Consider the following 22748-nt stretch of genomic DNA (forward strand, 5'->3'; position numbering starts at 1 on the left):
AGGCTAATAAGGGGGTAATTAATTAAAAATGAGCTTTTAATTCACGAAGACATTAAAAATGAGAAGTTATTAGGAATCTTTCTCCTCGTTTACTTAATTCAGAAATAATTTTGATACTTTCCAAGTATTTTCCACTTATTCATCATTAATTGAATATTTCGATACAAAGTTGTGCATCTGGGAGTTCTCACGTAACAGAATAAAAGTGACATTAGTTTCGCTTCAGCGAGTTGAATTTTCCACTTAAACTTCGAAACTTGTATTTTTCAAAATAAGTAATCAATTAATTGCGTTATGTGACTCCTGAAAGCTACTGAAATATTAACGAGTCGCTTAAATTATGTTCATTGGACTAACAAAGTGCCACTTTGATCAAATAAAACCGTTTAAAAACAGTTTTATATTTCATTTCTCGTTTTTGTAATACATCTCATTTAACTTATCCCGCCTGTTATTTTAACCAAGGAGTTAGCTACTCACAGCGGCGTCACGACTTAACTGCATAATTTATTATTTATTATGCAAAGAAGTGAAAAAGTTTAAAGTAAGGCACGTCACGCAGACTATAGTGTGTAATTGTCTTACCCTGAATGAATAAATTACAAGTTTTTCATTCTCCACTGCTCATTTCCTACTGCATAATTTTTTGCAAGCTAAGTTCATGACTCCGCTTTTTCATTATAATTGAAAATTAGTTTCAACACGTGCTATCAAGCCGGTTTATTTACATAATTTTAGATCAATCAGTGCAAAATAACCCGATTCTAAATTTTTAATAAAGCAAATGTTCGTTTTGATTAGAATTCATTAAATCGGCCCATTTGAGAGAAAAATAGTTCGACCAGCTGCGCGAAAGTTTTCTCTCCCTGTGAACCTTATCTCGGAGTTTTATGTCTTCCCTTGTTCACCTTGTTCCAACACCTGTGCATTCTCAGTCGTTTTCGCTACTTGCAAATTCTTTCGAGAATTGTTTGCAATTATTGCAACAGATTGGATTAGGATGTGAAATGGGATAAAATATGGATAAGCGGTTTCGACTTAATTAGCTACATCCTTCCTGGTGATTATTAAACGAAAAGTCGTTTCTCGAAACGTCTACTCGCGAATAATCTGATTATGCGAAACAGCTATAAAGCCAATTTGCAAGGGTTCAAATGGAATACAAAAATGAACTTTAATAAGATTATGCTTGTTAACTGATTGGAAATCCGGAGTCATATGCAGCTTGTTTGCGATGCTCCAACTTGGACAGCTGACGAGGCCCGGAATTAATCAGATATTAATCACGGGAAGAAATTGTTTTGGGATTTGTTCCGGGGACGTTTTATGGACTGCAGACGCCGGCCGGCCTCATTAGCATTATTGATCGGGTTGGATCTGACAAATACATATTCATTTTCTTAAGCGGTGGCATCAATCATATTCCGTGTCATTGGGAATTAGGTTTCATACGTTCGTCGCGTATTGAATTCTTCTTAACTGCTTTTTAATAATATAGAGTCCGGCCTAACGCTCGAATATTGTGGGGAAACGAGTCGATTATTGTTTTCCGCTCGATTTCACTCAACTGACCATTCGAATATAAAACACCGATAACAATGTGATAAAAGAAGACGAATAAAACACATAAAACTTTTTCCCGGAATTCGTTTACCCTACCATTTATTTCATGAAAAAAGTAGCCGGAGGTTTCATATTGAAACTCCCCCAGAGAGTAAAATATGCATTTTGGCGAAGCTTTTCGTCTATAGAATGGAACAAAGAAGCCGCAATATGGATAGAATTATTTTTTACCAACTTTCAACAATTAATCTTTTTCATTAGCGACAACAAAAGCTTTGTACTTACTGATCGTGACGTCAAGTTAATAGACACAAAGCAACTAAAATATGAACCTGAGAGCTTAACATTATCTAATGGAGCTTTTAGGATACTTATTACAACATACTCCACATCAAAAGTCGTCTTTTTCTCTGCCTTTCCTATCAAAATAACGTTGTTTGCTTACATGACAAAGCTTTTCTATTTAGATTCGCGAATCAAAAATTTATAAGTGAAAAAAATAGACGAGCTTTATTAGAAAAAATTCCGAGTCTTAGCATGTTTTTTCGCTCCGCTTCCATTATCTCCTTCTTTCTATATATGCACGGTTCGTCTCGTTTGCCTTATTTATTGTTGGCCTAAAGTAATTCGACTCCGGCCGTCCTTTCTAGTTTTTCCTCTCATTTTCTCAAATCTTTCATAATCCCCCGACATCGTCTAAATTTTAATTCCAGAATTCTTACTACCGACTTAAACCCATATTAAAACATACTTCACGACTTGCACGCTAGCTGAGATTAATAGATTTTTTTATTATTATTACAAAATTTCCAGCATAACGACTTTAATTAAAAACTAAACTTTAATTACCACTAAAACTCGTCTATCGCACCCATTTTTGTTTACTTGGGAAACGTTTACTGTTATATCTGCGCGTTTCTGGATTTTAGATAGTCTTAAACAGAAACATAATCGTTTAGTTTGATTTTTCGTGCTCAGAATTCGACTTTATAACTGATTTGGAACCGACTTAAAAGGGATTTAGTAGTTTCCAGAGATGCTATCAAAAATCAAATTCGGGTGTAAAACTTACAAGAGAAACTCGATAACACGAACTAATTTAGATAAGGTCTGCTTGCACTACCACAAATCGACGAAAAATTAAACGCGCTGTTTGAAATACCCCCAAGACAATTAAAGCAAAGGGCAGGATAACGTAAATCTTCTAAGTGTGTTTTTACAAGAAACAAAGGAAATTAGTGCGAGTACACATTTTGAAGGAAATTTAATTAATTAAACATTGCAAAGCGGCAAAAAATTCCGGCAATATATTTTTTCAGAATTAAAAAATATTTTATAAAATTATAAGGTAAAGAATGCCGGGCATTTCCTTGATTATTTACACAGGAAAGCAACAGAGAAAAAATATTGTTTATTTCGTTCTAGAAAATATAAATTTCCATTGATTAATAATCAGATGTCGCGCAACAAAAAATAAATGTCATCGTGTTTGATTATTATCTTCTATTATGCTTAATCCACATCCAAAGTGGGAGAACATGCAATTGCTTAATAAACAATAAAGCAGTTGTTTCAGTCTAACTACAGGCCAGGTTGCGATAAATCAAAGTCTTAAAATATTTCATCATTTTCTTATTTCTTAAAAGAAAGTGTAGTATATTAGTCGAATAAGAATCTCTATAAAGTAAATGTTTTAAGCGTGACTGGGGAGTTTCAAAATAATGATAGAGTAAAGAAAAGCGAATCACTTTCTTAATTATTTGTTGATATAATTCATTACAGAAAAGCACGAAAGCTCTCCAAATAGCGATCTCCAACCTGTACTCCATAAACCCGGTAATTCGTTTACTTTTAAAGCTTTAATTCTCTCATAAAAGTATCGTGGAAAAACCGCGTGACAAGGCGAAAAGGTAAAAGCTTAGTTTTAGTGCAAAAAATGGCAACCGTAAACGTAAAATTAACGAAAAAAATATCATTTCAAATGTAGTCGCTGATTCAATAAACACCTCGTTATAATGAGATGTCTAAACTAATTGAAACAAATTCCTTCCTCCTGCCGTCTGCCAAATTTAACCACCACCCACAAAAACTGCAACTTATCATCCTTGTCATGAGACAAGTTTGATCACGTCAAACAAAAGTTCGCAAGATCGACTTAACTCTACTTAACACAACTGCAGTTCAAAGCGGATTTCTGCAATAATCCAAGGGCCACAGGACTCGCCGATAAGGTGATGTAAAGTTCGGATTTAAGCGGCTCGTAAACGTGACCACCATTCGGCCAACGTCCGCTCTAATTTTGAATAAAAAAGCTAAGTAAAGTCGCGCTTTGATGCCGCTTCAAAGTGTGTAAATAATTAGCAGAGATAGGTGCAATTTTCGCACAAAGAGAAGTTCTAACACCAGACATAGAGCAAATGCATGCGTAATTAGTTCCTGCTCCACGCATTGGAAAAGTTTGCAAAGCCATCGGAAAGATGAATTAATCCCGTGTGGGTCGAGAGTGTAAAATATGGCGCACTCCAGGTAAGAAATCTGATGATTAAAGCAAGAAATCGGTTCGGAAACGGGGAAATTTCTAATGTATGCGCTAATATTGTTTGTTCATGTAAAAATGCCATATGTCACGCATTTCCCGTGCACGGTGGCAGTTAAATAAGCTAAATATCATTATATCTAGGAAATTACAGACTCTTGTGAATTTAAAACATTACACTGTTTACATTGAAGGAAATGAATATAGCTTGTAGCGCTGGTAATAAAGATTCTACCAAAGGGCGGGGAACATCAACCATGTTCCAGCATGCTCATTAATATGAATATTTTACGCAATTTTCAGTCAATGAGACTCCCGGAAATGCAAAACTTCTTTCAAATTACACACCGACTTTTCCTAAACACACCGTAACTTCATTCATAAATCAGCATTTGCATATTAACTCGATCGATACTGTTCCATTTACGGAATACTTTTTCTGATAATTACCGCTTTGTCCATTTCGTCTGCTACTGATGACCCGTCTTTAATTAAGCTAATTATTCCTGAAATATTCATATTGAGACACGAGAACCCACAACTGTTTATAATTGTTCTTCTGTAAATTACACAAATGACTCGACTCCTAATGAACCCAAACGATGTCTTTCAACAAAAGCAGATTTATTCCAAGTCAGGCGGTGAAAAAATTGTGGTAATCTACTTGATACATCGGCTGTGTATCAACAGAATTATCCGCTGCTGAAGTGCACAAAATGGGTTTTTTATGCCGTGTACAAACAGGAACTTGTTTGCAAACACTGGGTTAGTTTGTTTTTAAATGGGATTTTCGCGGTTTTGTTCTTGGGTGTCAACTAACTAACTGAACAGTTTCAAAAAAGGGCTCAATCAGCGTTCTTGAACTAGAATCTAGATGAAATATGTAAGACACGTAACCACAATATTCCACATGTGGCCGACTGGCAATGATGGTGGGCTTAATTAACTGCGACAAGTAATTAATCCAAATGAATTTTAGTGGAGCAGGAGGCCACACTTTGATCAAACGGACGTCAGTAAATAAAACCGTATGGTTCGTTTTCTTATTAATACATATGGAATAATGTTTTATCGAATTAATTCAATCCTGTTTGAGAGACTGGTAGGAAGTCGAGTTTAGTAGCGCATGTGCCCACCAAGTGGAAATATCTGGATTCGATTTAGTTTTGGAGCTACTTCCGCATTTATGGCATGGAAGATGCGGAATTCCATCACTTGATGCATCTCTGATTTCAATAAAAGCAGCCTAATTGGTTCTCCTACGTATAATAAGTAAACACAAATTTCAAATGAGTTTATTAGCGCTATCTTTTGAATTTCCCCGTGAACAAAGCACTTGTGAATAAAAAACCCAGCGATATTTCTCGTCGCGGCGCGCCATTGTGGGCGCGCGAAAGAAGTAAAAATTATTATTAGCATTCGTTTCCCAACAGCGTTTCACTTAGTTCCAAATAAAAGCCGTTGTTTACGATTGTACTTTTATTTAAAAGTAAATTCCCCGTGTTTCTCGATGCTCACTTTCGGCTGTAAAATGAAATTAATTAAAGCCCCAGTCTGCACAATAGACGTGACGCGACTGTGTCGTAAAACAGTGTCTGTTGGGTTTCAGGTGTCGTCACCATGAGATGTTCCCAACGTCTGATATTATTGCTAATTGCGACGTCAGTGTGCATGGGTGCGACGTCGACCAGTTGGAAAAAAAAGGAGCGGAAGAGGGAAAAGGTGAAGTCTCAAAGAGATGCAAATCTTTGCACAATGGAAGGAAACGCGGCCGCTTTGCATTGCGTTTGTGTGGGAGGGTCGCCCCCTGTCAACACGACGAGCGCCGAGTGCTGGGTGTTCACCGGAGTCTCCAAAGATCACAGCATATGGTCCCTGTTTGCGACTCAGCCGCACATCACCCAGCTGAAGTTCCTCGTCAGGCCGCAAGGACAATTCACCTTCGTACCCACCAAAGGTGCGTGGCTTTTTTGTCCCAAGGAAAAGGGGACGGCAAAGACTAGTACAATGAAAACAATTTTTTTATTTTTAGCGATATTTGCAATTTAATTTCAAATCGAAAAATAAAATTGAGTCTTTTAAACAATTAGAATTTGCGCCAACGTAACGCTTTTTTGAAAAAAAATTATTTGACTGTTTTTTATTAAAACTTCAAACAAATTTTGTACTATTTTTAAAAACACTGTGATGACCAAGAAACTACAAAAATTACTATTAGTTTTGAACGAAACGCGAATATTCATTTTACTTTGACAATATCTGCCGCCGAGAATGTCCCATAGTCAAGTGGTAAGAGGAAGAGAGGGCAAAATAAACCTACTTCAGTTGACGGTTAAACCAAAAATATTTTGGTTACCGATTTATTTGCTGGTCTAACGTATTTCAGTGTTTGGCTTTGATTTAACCAAGTTTTAAATTTTTATCGAAGGAAATGTGTCGGGTTACCAACTTTTTTCAGGATTATTTATTTAATTTTTTTAATAAGTCAAAAAATAGGCGCAAATTTAATTAAGATTCTATGATCAAACCTTTTTTTTGTTTGCGAAACATGAGGGTTGTGGATATATATTGGATTTTAAGAAATAATGAAAAATTAACCGGAAATCAAAAACAGATTCCTAATTTTTAACGCCAACGCCAATTTAACCCAGTTTCTACTAAAGCACTGAAATACGCATTCAAGGTTAAAATCTGGGTAAGATTTACCATGGGTTAGTTACCAAAGCACTTAAATACCAGGCATCATATTAGAAGATGTAAAAAATGACGTTTCAGTATCTGCTAGGTTCCTATACATAATAATTCTTTGAAATGAATTTAGTAATGACATCAGTGGTGTTTTTTTCTTTTTAAGTTTTGTTTATTTGTTACTTTTGTTAGTAATTTTTATGTGTTCCTTTTTTATTGCTCAAAAATGGATAAATGATCAAAATTTTAGAATACGTGAAAATCTACTTTTTATTTTGGGAAACAATTAGTTAATATTTAATATGACTATTTTCTGTTAAAAATCAATTTGTCATAAAGATTCCTAATAATGGAGATTCAGAAAGCTGAGCGAACAGCAAGTAATGTTAAATAACGATGAATTCGTATTTTTGTGCAATTAAATTCTCTGAAATAAGAAGATTTCTCGGGATATGTTGGAACTGTAAGCGAGGCCAAGTACACCTGTTTCTCATTCCAAGAAAAAGCTTAACAAAAAAAACTAATAGGGACTGAACAAATCGACGAAACAAATAGAAACTACTCGTATAATAAACCAGAATTTAACATTTGCTTTACAATGCATATTTTATTCTGTATGTAGGTACTCGTAAATGAATTTCTTTCAAGATTTTTTGCACAAAAACATTATTTAAGCATCGTTTGTTGTAGAACTACAGTTTGGTTAATTAATGTTTTCATATTTTTTATTATTAATATTTTCAATTAAATGATTCAAAAAGATCGGGTGTATATAGATACAGAAAAAAATACATAGTTCTAAAAATTTTGCATAGCATCTGAAGTGAAATGTATAAAAAATGTATAAAAGAGAATAATAAAAGAAAAGAATAATAATAAAAGAAAGGAAATGTGTAAAAAACTTTGACAGACAAAACCAATCCTTTACTAAATGACTTCTAGATATTGGCGTTAAATTTTTATCTAACAGATACAAAATCTAATGTAGGTACTAAGAAGCTTTTTGTAAAGTTTATTAATATCGGGTAGACCGCTTTACTCAAAACGTAAAATACACGCAAATGATTTTCTGTCCAAATAACTAAACCACAATTTTTTTGTTGGTTTCTTGAAACTGAAGTTTTTCTTATCACTGAAAATATCTTGCTGGCGACTAAGTACCTTCCTCACCACCTAATCATAGGACAAAAGATTTTACAAAATTCGCGTTTTGATAACTTTCCAGTTATAGAATTTTGAAAACAAAAACACATTTGTGATCAGTAAGAAATGTAAATTCGTCACCCTACCTTGGTTTTCAAAATACTTTTTTATTTTAATTCTTTTTTTCAAAAATTTGTCAAAAAGTAAAAGTGTTACGTTGGCGCAAATTTAATTAGGATTTACTCGAGAGGTGGTAAAAATGTTGATTGGTTTGCAGGATTGCGGCACTTGAACCACCTCAAAGAGCTGGAGATAATGTACGCCAGCATAAACGAGATTCACCCGTACGCCTTTGCGAATAGTTCGTCTTTGCGGGAATTAACGCTGTCGAGGAACCAGATCGTGGTGCTTGATCACCACGCCTTTGCGCATCTTACCAACTTGACGGAGCTGTCCTTGGAAGAGAACAGGATAGCGGAGCTACGTAGAGACGTGTTTGTCGATTTGCCACGCTTGCGGAAGCTTTACGCGGCTCACAACAATTTGAGTGTGATACAAGAAGGGGCATTTAGACATCTCGCTCATCTCTTGGAGCTGGAGCTGGACACGAACTATATAAGCGTGCTGACCAGAGACACGTTTACAGGACTCGGCGAGCTGAAAAGGCTTGATCTCAGCTATAACAAAATCAGCATGCTCGGAGATCTCACTTTCTCGGAGTTGTGGGTTCTGGAGGTGAGATTTTTATTCTTTTCAGGAACGAATGCGGTGTAAACGATAAACACCGTTAGACGCGTCTCATTTCACATACATTTTATTTTATAAACGGGCAGATGCGTGATTTGATTGCCGGACTGAGGATGCTAACAAACCGGATTTTATGATCCGTGCAGCACAACTTTGGGCATTAAATTAGTAAATAGCGGTACGGTGTATTTCTCAGACGCGGACATCCTATAATGCAAGCGAGGAAATTATGCCACGTGGCGTTGCCGCTTTGGACATGATATACAACACCAGCTCAAAAACATCAGAATTAATAAGGCGAGAATAATGGTTATAGTCCAGTCAACGAGAACACATGGCTGAACACAGCATTTTTGACTCAAGGCTCTATTAATACTTTCATGTTATTATAACGAAGCTGCGCTAGTTTTAACCACTTTTAGCATGTTTATCTTTTAATTAGTATTTTACGTGCATTGACTGGAATATTAGTGTGCAAACGTAATTTTTTGTTTACAAAATTCCATTCCTCAAAATTGCAGTTTTGCCAGATAGCCGCGTCGCAGACACATTTCACACAAATACCCAGTTTTATGTAACATTTTAAAACGTTGATTGCTTGGAATAATTGCCGTAGCAAATAGAGCCAGTCAAATATTACGACTAAGACAAATTTAGCTCTCCCGATTGCGCCTTTTTCCTCTCCTTGATTAAAATCATATCAAAACAGAATTTAATATAAATGTAAAAGTTGTGTATGACTCGGTGTAATAATAAATTCTTTCAAGCAAGCCTCTAGTAGCTAAATCAATTGTACTGCAAGGAACTTCAAATACTAGACAATGGCTACAATCTTTACTGCAAATCCACTCAACAAGAAAACTCTCAAGAGTTTTGTCTACAACAATTTTATTTACGTGGAGATAAGATTAATAACGAGTCACGGGCTTCCCTTTCTGTGATAATAAGAATATTTAAAAGTTAGTCTTGTTTGATGATATTAACAAGGCATTAATTTAACGTTCAAACTTTGCACAATAAGATCAACAAGTATTTACCGCAAGTGTTAAGTGCTTTATAATCTTAAAAGGAAAAATGTCTACAATCTACTTACAAACTTGGATCGCAAATTTAGTGATATTTAATATCTCAGATTCGATGTATCAATGTTTACACGTCAGCGACCCGGCGCATCCACCATTTTTAACATGTGACTACGTTTCAGGAAATAATACTTTTTCTGCTATTTACAATTGTTTTCAAAACAAAACAAAACTTTTAATAAAACCTGGACACCATTCTAACATTTCGACAGCGCAAACAATCAATTATGAGCTTCCAATCAGGAAAAAACTCTACCTCTACTAATTTTGCAACTTGCATGCGCTGTTCATAATTAGTGAAATACACCATTTGTATTGACACGCCAATTAAAATTTTACATTTTTTATTGAGTATTAAACATAATGATGAATGCAACAATAATTGATTAAATGTGTCTCCTTTTAGAAATCTTCGTTACGTCTAGACAGATAGCAAGCGTTGCATATTTAATACTTAATTTAATGAAAAAGTGACTGGCGTGGCGTCAAAAGGCTTCATTATGATGATAACATTTTTTGCATTTTCGCCATTTGTCATGAAACTCGTCGCTCAACATTCATTTCCCTCTCAACTTTAATTAAAAAAATCCCCGCTATTGTAACGCGCTAATAATTTGCTGATTTCACAGAAACGTTTTGTGAAACAGGCCACGTGGGTCATTTGGGTTAAATGAAGTGAATATCTGCATTTAATCAACATACTTGAAATTCGAGTGTTAACTTATAATACACTGCAGAAATTGATTAAATTGTATTGCAGATGCGGAATATTTGAAATAGTTTCAAGCAAATGAGCGCACGCTAATTAAAACTATCACTATAGCTACTAGCCTAATATTGTTAATTAAAGCGTACTCTGAAGAATACATCATTAAATGCATGCGTGGATGGAATTTGACGAGGACTCTTTAGCCCGTTATAATTTTGTCGACGATATGCTTTAATGAATTGGTTCGATGTGCAAAAGTTTTATTCTGGATGTTTTTTCTGTAAAATTTACCTTTTATGTATATTGGGAAACAGTCTACTAAACTTCAAATAGATTGCACACTGTTTGAAACTTTATATGCAAAATTACAGGTAGAAGCAAGCAACATTATTTATTTGTTCCCTTCAAAATGTGCAGACGTTTGACTTGTATTTTCTGAAGGCTTCAAGGAAACTTGCAACAATATGTTAATGTTTCAGACAGATTTCAATTTGTATGGGTTGCAGGTTATTAAAAACGAGACAAATATTTTGCCCAATTAACTAAAATTTAATCAATTGATTTGACTGAACGCTATTAAAGTACAAATGTTTTAATTTTATTTCAAATGTTATTGCACTCCGAAATACAATTATGTGTCGTTTAATTGTGCGTTATTTAAATATTTACCTTTGTCTGGGGAGCGTTTTACACACTAAAATCTAAATACTTTTTTTAATTTTCATTCAATTAACAAAATATGTTATGAGAAGATAAATGAGACCAACTGGCGACTTCTGCTTGTTTTATCGGAAATATATCTTTGTTTTTAAATTGACTAAATCGTGAGTTGGCTGACAGAATGTGCTAGTGTATGCAAGACGAATTAAAATCCTGCTCGATCGAAGTTCCAAACTGTTGTATTTATTAAGTGGCGTCGTTTGACGTTAGTGCCTTTGTTTGCTGAAGGGTCATGTTTCAGTAATTTTATCAAAACTCCCACTATATCGTTGACCAAGTTAATTAAACGTTGATGCAAAAGCTGTGTACCTATATGTCAGCTTTTCAAGTATATTCCTATCACAGCGTCAGCTGCAACTGCCAATTATCGCGGACTTTTTCCGGTGCTCAATAAACCTAACACATGATTAAACTCGTTAGGAAGCAAAATCCTTGGCCGTATTTTTCTTTTCTTGCAAAAACTTAATTAAGAAAGTGTACGCTGGTAGCAAATTACCCGTGTGCACAAAAGAGAAGTTAAAGCAATCCTGAGATATTTCCCTCATGTTCAACAAAACAGCTCAACGGTCAATATGTGCAACACCAACCGCGTTTAGTTTAATCTACTCCGAATATTGAGCCACCGGTTAGAGTTTATTGACTGCTTGCCTAATTAAAACTGCTTCGGGCGAAATTACAAGGTATGACCATATTTTACGACAACAAACATCTCTTTTGCAGTCATGCTAATTTTAAATGACAATCACGCCAAAGCTGCGGCTTAAATTCATTGTTTTAGGTGACGGCAACTGCTCTAACGAATTTTAATTTTAATGCTAGCACTTTAATTTGATTACCGGCTTTTATTAAGAATTTAATAGACTTCATCGGTAATTTTCCAGTAATTATGCACTGAATGAATTCCTTTCTTTCTCATGGACCGGAGCAATTACGACACGTTATTTAAACACCCCAGTTTAGCAAATTTATGATCGAGTTTTTTTGCAATTTATTTATTTGTGTGAGGAGCCGCTAAAACTGCGGATTTTAGAAATCCTTCTATTTTGAATTTCCCGTTCTGAAATGATAAAAATAAAATACTGTTTGTGTCAGTTTCACATTTTCCTAACTGTAAAATTTTCAATATCAAATTGAAAGATTTCGGTTTATTTCGACGAACTGGGTCACGAAAATTAGGAAGATGTTCTCTTCAAACATTCCGATTTCCGGGAGATTTGTTAGCGTATTTGTCAAAATAAAAGTCTCCTGATAAGTACAGGAAATAATAAAGTTAATCATTACGTCTGCCATTTACATTCATAAATCCAATTGTTTGAAAGGCGGCTAATTAGCTTGCTTCTTGAACTACAAATTACATGATAAGAGAGCAAATCGTGGAATAAAGTGTTGTCGAACAATAATCAATGTTTGCTGAGAAAAACAGGGAAAGTTTTCTCACGATAATACCAAGTAGAAGTCTCTAATTGACTACCGTAGTGGAATTATAAACAGCTCAGTGACCACTACCAGTGTAATTAAACACAAGTTACCGGAGAGGTCTCAAGAGACGAGAGCAGAACAGCGAATCTTTGTTCTCACTGCAAAGGAAAAACCCAATTTCGTATTAATTTTTTACCGGGCCCCAAAAAATCGTAATAATTTTCGCATCGCAATATTGATTCCATCTCTATCATCTGAATAAATAGATGCGATGAAAGTTTGGCAAAAAATATAAACAAAAAACCCATTCCCTCTTTATGGCATCGCATTCCGTCGACTGCCTGATCCCCTTGCCCATTTCTCTTCCCTTTAAAGCAGTGAAAACTTGTGAGTTTCAGGTGGACACGCGTGCGGAATCGATCTGTTTGCTTAAACCTTTCACGTGCAAATATTTAAATATTCAACTTGTGAATGTTGTCGAATAAACAACGATATTCCCTGCTCAAGTTGCTGACAATTCTGGTGTTGCGATCTAGAAACTTGACTTAATTTCAGCCACAATGTGACAACCACAAACCCATAAACTATCCAACTTTCACAAACGTATCATCCTTTGTTCTTCATGCACATTCGAAAACAGACTGTAATTAAAATCACGAAACTGGAATTCGATCGGCCGGCGAAGAATTTTGAGCGCTTTGCACGCGAATTTCTTTCGAGTTCAACGGAACGAAATATTCGGGGTTAAGTGCTGGGAAAAATACATATCGGGCGGATTAGCGCCGGTTTTAATTTATTCCCGTGAATAGATTAAGGGATTATTGAGAAATCTCATTATTTCCTATTCCGTATCCCTTAGAAATCTAAATGGAACTGTGCTCTGTTTATTTGCGGTGAAATTGTTTCCATAATTTTTAGTTATTTTGTTTGTTGGGAGGCTTGTGGAGCATTATTCACAAAGTAATGAAGAATACAATTTAAAAGAGCTTTTTTGTGAAATGTAAACATCACTGTCGATTTAAACAAACATCCCGTCACTGCGAAACATTTCTACAAAGTTTTTATTTAAATGTTATGTTTTTATTCTATGATATTTCAAGCTTGCAAAATGAACAACAAACGCATTGTGAAATGAAGAGTGGAATTACAGTAATATGCGAGAGTATTTCAAAATATGATAAATACGTCATCAGTGATTCAATAATTAAATGAAAACAGAAATATGAGCGGTAGAATATTTGTATAAAAAAACACAATAGTGTAAACATGGTTCAGTTTTATGTTTTAATCGCTTGCTTTAAAAATTGTTTATCTATAAATTTTCAGTGCTTCAATAAAAATATTTGCTTTTGATTTAAATCCAGCACAATCAGATTTTACTGGACTGCACGAATAGTTCTAAACCGAAACCACATTTAATAGAGGATTTAGAATTACCACAACTGTTTAAAATTGCATTTTGAAACAGCTGAATGCAGCGTATTTAAATAAACAAAGCAACGTGGGCATTTTGTTGTAAACACACGGCTAATATCTTAATTAACAACCTCCAACCAACCTATTTAAAAAATTGACTAGCGCACGCACACACATTAATCTAAAATTACGATCAATATTACATTTTATAAAGCAGGCATAGTGGCGTAACTGGTGCACTTTAACTAAATAATAAAGTTTCAAGGAAAAGATTGCTCACTTTTAAAGCGACCACAAAAAATAAAAACCGGGGATAATAAAACTTTCTGTGACTTATTACATTCGTTTAAAAGTGTTTCCACATCCTCATGTAAAGTTCTCCATTGTCATTGTAATAATAATCATAAAAATCGCAATAAGCCAAAGCGCAACTTTTAAAATGTTTGCTTTAAACGGGTTTACATAACGGCCAAATTAATATCATATAAAGTTTGCTAAAAAGCCAAAATTGCATTTTTGTTTAGGTGTGTGAGTTTGTAATATATTAGGCCGTACTTCCGTTAGAAGTTTATAAATTTATTATCTAGCCCGGCGCATCCACCAAAATTAAATATTAGTCTAATTATTGTGCCAGGTTTTTATTGTTCAAAATTTGTGTATTGTTGCAGGAGCTCAGTTTGGAATACAACCAGATTGAGTTGATTTCAAATCGCGCATTCGCTGGCCTAAATCATCTGCGAAAACTCAGCCTGAGCCATAATCGTTTGGCTGTTCTGTCAGGGGGACTTTTAGGAGGCGTTCCCACCATAATCTATCTAGATCTACGATCCAACTATCTCGAGACGATTACATACGACAGCGTACAGCCCATCATTCATAATCTGAAAAATGAGAGCAGCCACTTTTACATCGCAGGTAAGAATTTAAATTCGTCGTTTCTGGCATTAAATATTGTATTTTGAGGAACAGATATCTCAAATTTTGCATGAAACTAGCTCCTAGTGGCGATGAACACTGACATGTTCATTGTAAAGAGGTGCTCGTACGTATTTATGAAATGACATGTCTGCCGGATACATGATACTACTATAAATTTGAACACGCTATCAAAACGCTGGATGACACACTCAGCTAATGTATTCTAATGGCAGTCAATAGCAGCAAGCAAAAAAGTGACCTGCTTTAACACTTTAACGCGGATGGTATTAAGTTCGTACCACTTAAGAGCAGGGCAACCTGAAGCGGCGGTGATGTTACAAAAGTATCGATTTAAAAAGATGCGTCAACAAGTGAAATATTTACGGGTAATCGATTGAAACGTAATCAACCGAATTTTTAATTGCTTGTTTCAAATCAAATTGAGCAACAAACATTAGTTTGTGTTGGTTGCGTTCTACAAGCTTGTTGTATGTTAATTAAATGAACTGCAAGTTGAGCAAACATGTTAAACAATATGACCGACTGAGGTAAACACTAATAACGAAAATTCGCAGAATTGGAAATGTCGCCGATAAATTGCCCGTCTATTATTGCTTTGTCATCACATCGCTTCATACAGCCATCCGAGTCTGTTTATTTTCCTAGAAACATGTAAGAAAGTGCTCGTCAAGCCATCTCGAGCGAATTTCCAAATCGATAAAATAACTTTCAAACCGAACAAGAAATATAAATAAAATCCCCGGCCGATGGAGTGGAAAACAAACACGTCCGATACTTAGCCTCATTTAACTTTTGCTTAAACAACATACGTGTAATTACATCGCTATAACAAAGCAATTCGTTAAAAACAAAGCGGAATTGTTGCCGCGTGAATCGCACCAATGGTAAACGAAATTTATGCAGAAAACTTTGCTTATATGTGTGATTTACATGTACGTTCGTATAAGCTACACTTGCTTTAAATTAAACACTGGAATATTACAGTATCTCGCATGCCCGGACGATGAGAATGCCATAACTTTTCACTAACAAGTTTTCAACTATTTTTTACGGATTAACAAATAATTCAACAAAAACGAAATTAAATTCTTACTCATCTTTGCTGCCCTCTTACGTGAATAAAGTGGAAGGACGATAATTTACACTAGCCCGGCGCATCCACCAAAAATGCAAACTTTCCAACCGCTTAATTTTCTAATAGTTGGATTTTTTCCCGTCATAGTTGGTTATTATAACTTCAAATACGTAAATAAATTACAAATATTTTCATAAACGCGTTTTAAATACTGGGCCATTAGGATAAAAATGTTAATGTTTTAAATGTGTTCGTGTTATTTAAATTTAAATAGATCATTATAATAAACAAAAAGCGTCAGCAATGGTTTATTTTTACTCAAATTCTTACTCATCTTTGCTGCCCTCCTACGTGAATAAAGTGGAAGTACGATAATTCACACTACTGAACTAGCCCGGCGCATCCACCAAAAATGCAAACTTTCCAACCGCTTAATTTTCCAATAGTTGGATTTTTTCCCGTCATAGTTGGTTATTATAACATCCTCAAATACGTAAATAAATTACAAATATTTTCATAAACGCGTTTTAAATACTGGGCTATTAGGATAAAAATGTTAATGTTTTAAATGTGTTCGTGTTATTTAAACAAATCATTATAATAAACAGAAAGCGTCAGCAATGGTTTATTTTTACTCAAATTCTTACTCATCTTTGCTGCCCTCCTACGTGAATAAAGTGGAAGTACGATAATTCACACTACTGAACTAGCCCGGCGCATCCACCAAAAATGCAAACTTTCCAACCGCTTAATTTTCCAATAGTTGGATTTTTTCCCGTCATAGTTGGTTATTATAACATCCTCAAATACGTAAATAAATTACAAATATTTTCATAAACGCGTTTTAAATACTGGGCTATTAGGATAAAAATGTTAATGTTTTAAATGTGTTCGTGTTATTTAAATAAATCATTATAATAAACAAAAAGCGTCAGCAATGGTTTATTTTTACTCAAATTCTTACTCATCTTTGCTGCCCTCATACGTGAATAAAGTGGAAGTACGATAATTTACACTACTGAACTAGCCCGGCGCATCCACCAAAAATGCAAAATTTGCAACCGCTTAATTTTTTAATAGTTGGATTTTTTCCCGTCATAGTTGGTTATTATAACTTCAAATACGTAAATAAATTACAAATATTTTCATAAACGCGTTTTAAATACTGGGCCATTAGGATAAAAATGTTAATGCTTTAAATGTGTTCGTGTTATTTAAATAAATCATTATAATAAACAAAAAGCGTCAGCGATGGTTTATTTTTTGTTTGTAAAGCACGGTAAATGGTGCATTAGTGAAAAATTTTCAAAAGCTAACAAGTCATTGGCGAGTTCGCTTCGCTTCTATAAATATCACTAGACCGACTATAATCCAGTTATTTCAGTTTTCGGAGTACTTTCCTCTCCATCATCACAATTGCGATGTTTGTACGTGACAAATTGGTGAACTTGTGCCGGAATAGTAGTTGCAGTGTGCGACAAGCACTACTGGACATTTAACTACATATGTTTCCTGTCTTATTTGCGGAGAGGACGTTCGGCTTCCGTTTCCTGCTTACGTGAGTTTTAGCCGACATTCCTCGCAAACATACCCGAAATTGGAGCGGCGAATTCCCAAATATCGTTTTTGCAAAACATAAAGCTTAAATGCCGGGCGATAAAACTTACAATATCTCACAAGCAATTTGGGAAAACTTCTGACAAGTAACGTAAAATACTTGCACAATATTTTATATCCTGCAACGCGTCGAATTTTGACCCAATTTTCAGAGGAACATACTTGAGGATTGATTTAATCAAGAACAAATTAGTTTCTTGTGCACCTTGGAAAATAATTAAGTGGTATTTGATTACAGTCGGGAAGCGCATTTGCATAATTTGAACAGTTGGTCTTCGCATACGAAATTATGACTCAATTAACGCACAGAATTTTTACGTTTCTTTGAGGAGTGCTCGGGAAGGCTCTTCAAACGCAAATGCAAGTTCAAACGTTTGGTCGTACTAATTTTATTTGAATTATGGTCGTATGTAGCAGATAATTTTGCCTAAATTGGCATGAACCAACAAAACCGGAAAATCTCTCCCTGCCTCGATCTTGAGGCGAATATTTGCGAGTTTACCGGCAAAAAACTTATTCAATATTTTTTACATTTCGCTATTCACTCACAGATGAAATGAAATATCTTCTTTCGATATTACGTTCTCCAGCGAGTGTAAACCGACAAATTTCATATATTAACTGTTGTTATTACCAATTTGCGCCAAACGCGGTGTAAAATTGGAAAATGTACTTTCTAAACTTTATTTATAAAATTCCCACCGTTTTTTCGCGAACTTCAGTCTCACATGTGCATCATGTTTGAACGACATTATATGAGTAAAGATAATAAGTCTAAAACAACGACTGTGAAATACGTTGACAAACAGTTTACAAAGCTTAGTTGAAACTTTATGAAACGCTCTAATACCACCTATTTCTCTTTTACCTTCTGGAGAAGAAACTCCAGGGGCTAAGTTAATGAGTTGATAACTGCTAAAGCGAGGAAATGTTTCCTAAATGAAAGCCAAAGAACAAGATATGAAACACAAATAAAACATCCAGATGTTGCACTTTGTATTTTGAGAGTTATTAAAAGTAAACACGAGTTTTAGACACAAAGTTATAAAAAATAATACTGCGTTCACCCACGTTTAGGGCCACTTAAGTCGTCTTCACCAACACAGTCGCCTTAATTCCCTGACCGGTCAGTTGCCCTAAAGCCAAATAAAACGCGTGCAAATTTGACTGCGTCGTGCAAACCTCGTTTCGACCCTTATAAGAATTGAAGATGTTTCCATCAGACACATATCGCCCTGACGGCGGTTAAATTGGTAAAAATTCCAATCGTGGCATGACGTTGAAGAGGAATGATCTTTTAACATCCCCTTTCGTGATTTTGCCGGTCAACTTCTCTCTATGAGACGTTCTTTTTTAACAATTTAGGGGTCGGAAGCTGTCAAGTGTCGAGAGTGAAACTCTTTAAGTCGTTGACGTTTCGTGATATTGTGTGTTATGAGAAAGGAAGGGATGCTGGACGAGGAGTTTCGCGTCCAAATGCGACATCCCCGCCACATTTACGTGTCATTTCATGCAACATTTCGTCCTGTGATTGAACGGAAATTTTGCAATTTTTAGTGCACAGTGCTGAATTAATTTAATTGCTGGGAGATTCATATCTGAGAGTTCCGCTCGCGAATTGGGTTTATCAATGCCAACAACAAACTCGTAATAATCTACATATCAAAGAGAGTTGTGATAAGTTACATTCAGCTTAGATAACCGTGTATTACAACCTGAATAGTGCGGGCTGCTTCCCACACGGCACTTCACGAAGTTTGTAATTTGTAATGCTTAGCGCTTGTAAAGATTTACTTGAACAATTGATCTTGTACCTACTTTTACGTTAACTAACTACAAGCTGTACGAATAAATTATTTCAGTATCTTGTCGGGGGAAATAAATTTATTATGCCTGTGGCGCATCCAAAGAAGATGTACTTAGAACAACAACAAAAAGCAATATTAATTAAGTAGGCTAAGTTGTTTAAAGTACCAAGTTTATGATTAATTAAACTGAAGAAATAAATTTTAATCAGCGACATAAAAAACTCTTAATTTAATCAAAAGAAAAAGTAATTAAAGTCATGCAAAATGTAGAAAAAGAATAACTTATCTGCATAACAAATTTGCAGATTGGACACGTTCTGAATGTTAAAATATTTTTTCAGGACCGAACGCAATTTTCAAATATTTGCTTCCACTTCTTAGATGTTTGCTTTGCCGGGTAAAATTGCACAACACAATAAAACAAATTCAGAGATTGATTTCAAAGAATGAAAAGAAAACACGACGGATTTTGAATTTTGTTTCTAATAGATCCCCGGTGCTTTAATGGAAAAGTTCAGTTCGCATTTATTGCAAAAAATGTTAAATAAATGTGCACCGGAAAATTTCTCGGTCCGAGTATCGCATCTAATTTTAACATTTGCATAGACAAGTTCGCTGAAATTAATTAAAATTCATCAAAGTTTCATACAAAAATATGTGCTGCAACGTTCGAACTTTTTATTTGAGTTTCCGCTACGAAACAATTCGTAATTATAAATTTTTGACCAGAAAACCGATTTCGTTGAATGTTCGGTCGAAGTGGGTTTAATTGTGGGCGATTAAGATTTACAATTTTAATTTGGGACGTTGATGTAGACGCGCACCAATAACTCTCCCTTACTCCCATAAATCCACAAACAAGTGTTCTTAATCTGTTGTGCATTTCTGCACGCTGATGTATGGTATAAGTGGGAGTTATAATCTCCGAAGCAATGGGGAACCGACAAGAAGAAATTAAATTTATTAAAGTCGTTCTTAACTGATGTTGTACGACCGAATGCGCTTCTTGAATTTTATTTTCCATTAAACTGGAAATTCCTGGTAGGTTTTGCATTAATCATGATGCAAACACGCTACTTTTTTAATGCACTGTCTAGTTTAGTTCGGTCGTAAAACCACTGCGTTTGTGGGAAGAGTTTTATTTTCAGACCTGTCTTAAATGCAAACGGCTCCTCCATAACTTGTCACACGATGTTCTGCGAACATTTTTACGCCAACATCACGCGAGGCATTTTTTACCAGAGATTGTTTCAAACGTAAAGTAATTATAGTTGAGTCCATTCACGTGTTATTGCTCATATTATTAACCTTGGTCACTCAACGAAATGACAAAGTCGCATTTAGTCCACAATCCCTCTTCGATCCAGCCGTTCCGGCATGAAACGTTCGTTTAACTTTGTTGGTATAATTAGACAAATAACATACAAATGTGTATGCCATTTGATTCAATCAGGATAATTAACTTACCTCGAGTGAAGGGAATAAAATAGGAACATAAGTAATGAAATTATCCCGCAAACCAGTTCAGCTGAACTATGGTAATAATTGCATTTGGCGGTGCATCTACCACCAGCTGAATTACTAAAAACAATCCTCGATAGCACGTGTGTATGTCATCCGGAGGATCATCGCCCACAAGCAAAAGTTTAACCAGCAAACCGAGGGTGTAAAACATTAACGCTCGACGTGTCTGGATTATAAATCAATTCCCTGTTCCAGCCCAACATTAATTACAATCATTAAACCATAATAGATCATAAATTTTAAGATATTTCATCGGTTTCACGTGTCCTGAGAAGTACACACGGGATATTTATTCACTCGACGCGGTGCATATTAATTTTAAATAAAGTTTTCATTTAAACGTCGCTTGATATTTATTGGGGAGAAAACACAAAGTTGTGACACACCCCTGGCAACGTTTTTAAAATTCCTTGTTAGTATTCATGATAGCAACTTTCGGGAAACTGCAACTCCTAGCTATTCAAATCAGGAACTCACACAGACAAATTCGCACAAATTATTTTTTAATTTAACATTCGCCATTACTCGCGTTGTCAACTGTCCATCATTCGGTTATCTCTCTTTTTATGGAGGTGTTGAACCCTAATTAAAATATACAAGATTGATGAGGCGTAATCCATCTTTAAAATGGTTAGTCCAAGGAAACTCTGATAAAGTGCCCACACTAAAATTATTCATTTTGTTTCAACCTTTTATCCATTATTGCACAACAAAGTCATTTGATCAGCAAATTCATTTCGTCACAAAATATAACATATCGATACACGACTGTTACAATACGTACAAGTGCGCACAAATCTCCTGAACTGAATTTAAGATAAGTTCTTTGAAATTGCAGTAAATTCTGCTGTACGAGTTCCCTGAAAGATCTCATCCGTATCAAAAACTTTGCAGCGACTGGAAAAACGCGTGACAAGTGCTGAAGTCAGAGAAATGATTCGCTCCGGCGAAAAATCACACATAACTGTTATTATTAATCAAATATGATTTTTTCCTAGCGCTGTATAAAATTTGATGAGTTTAGAGCTTGTTGTTTTGATCGTGATCGCATGTAATAATTTTCCCCGTCAATTTCACACCGAGATCTAAAACGAAATAGTCAATTAAGAGGCATGAATATTAAAAGCCATTATTTCTTTACGGACCATATTCAAATAAATCACGTTTTGTGAAACACTGAAATGGGCATAAAATAACGCAAGATTGAATCTCAATGAAATATTTTCATTTAACACGGAACTTCATTAGGGATTGAAAATGTAGCGCAAAAAATTAGAACAAAAGCAGATTTTTTTTAAATTCGGGGAACAAGGGACTTTGTTAATCCCTTATCGATTTAACCCTTACAAACCGCATCAATATTTTCACTCGGCTTTTATTTGGAGAGGTCACATCCACGGCAAAAAAGCCGATACAGGAGATTTTCTTTAATAATATATAACAATACTGGGGAAAAAGCGGCTTGTTTTACAGAACTTTGCCTGCTGGTTTTATTGCTCTCGAATGAGAATCGAGAGCAGAATAATTATCAAATTCCGGAAAAACGCAAGTTTCAAAGTCATGAACTCGAGTCTCGCGAGATCACACCCTTCCGGCAATTAAGTGCGGAATATGTAAATCTGTGAACAATCATTCCTCTAATATTGTTGGTGTGTTATCTTGCGTAATATACTTAAGTTGCAGTTAATGCGACGTCAAAGCGGTGAAGTGCCGTCAACTTTGTCAAGTTAGAAGTTTGACGTCTTGCAAGTTCCTTTCGCCT

General features: G+C 35.2%; 1 protein-coding gene and 1 long non-coding RNA gene across 4 annotated transcripts in view; both read left to right on the forward strand.

Annotated features, from left to right (window-relative positions):
- Positions 1–22748, forward strand: part of LOC100142174 (connectin) — a 110220-nt gene that overhangs the window by 61451 nt on the left and 26021 nt on the right. For all 3 annotated transcript variants that reach the window (XM_008193971.3, XM_008193972.3, XM_015979505.2), the window contains exons 2-4: positions 5709–6056; positions 8208–8665; positions 14692–14938. In XM_008193971.3, coding sequence (XP_008192193.1) covers positions 5720–6056; positions 8208–8665; positions 14692–14938 — 1042 coding nt within the window. In that variant the 5' untranslated portion in view covers positions 5709–5719. The remainder of the gene's footprint in view (positions 1–5708; positions 6057–8207; positions 8666–14691; positions 14939–22748) is intronic.
- LOC135267139 (uncharacterized) lies at positions 3161–3582 on the forward strand. Its single transcript, XR_010335457.1, has 2 exons — positions 3161–3292; positions 3346–3582. It is a non-coding gene; the product is annotated as an uncharacterized LOC135267139 (long non-coding RNA).

Source organism: Tribolium castaneum, chromosome 9 (genome assembly GCF_031307605.1).
Source record: "Tribolium castaneum strain GA2 chromosome 9, icTriCast1.1, whole genome shotgun sequence".
Classification (NCBI taxonomy): Eukaryota; Metazoa; Arthropoda; class Insecta; order Coleoptera; family Tenebrionidae; genus Tribolium; species Tribolium castaneum.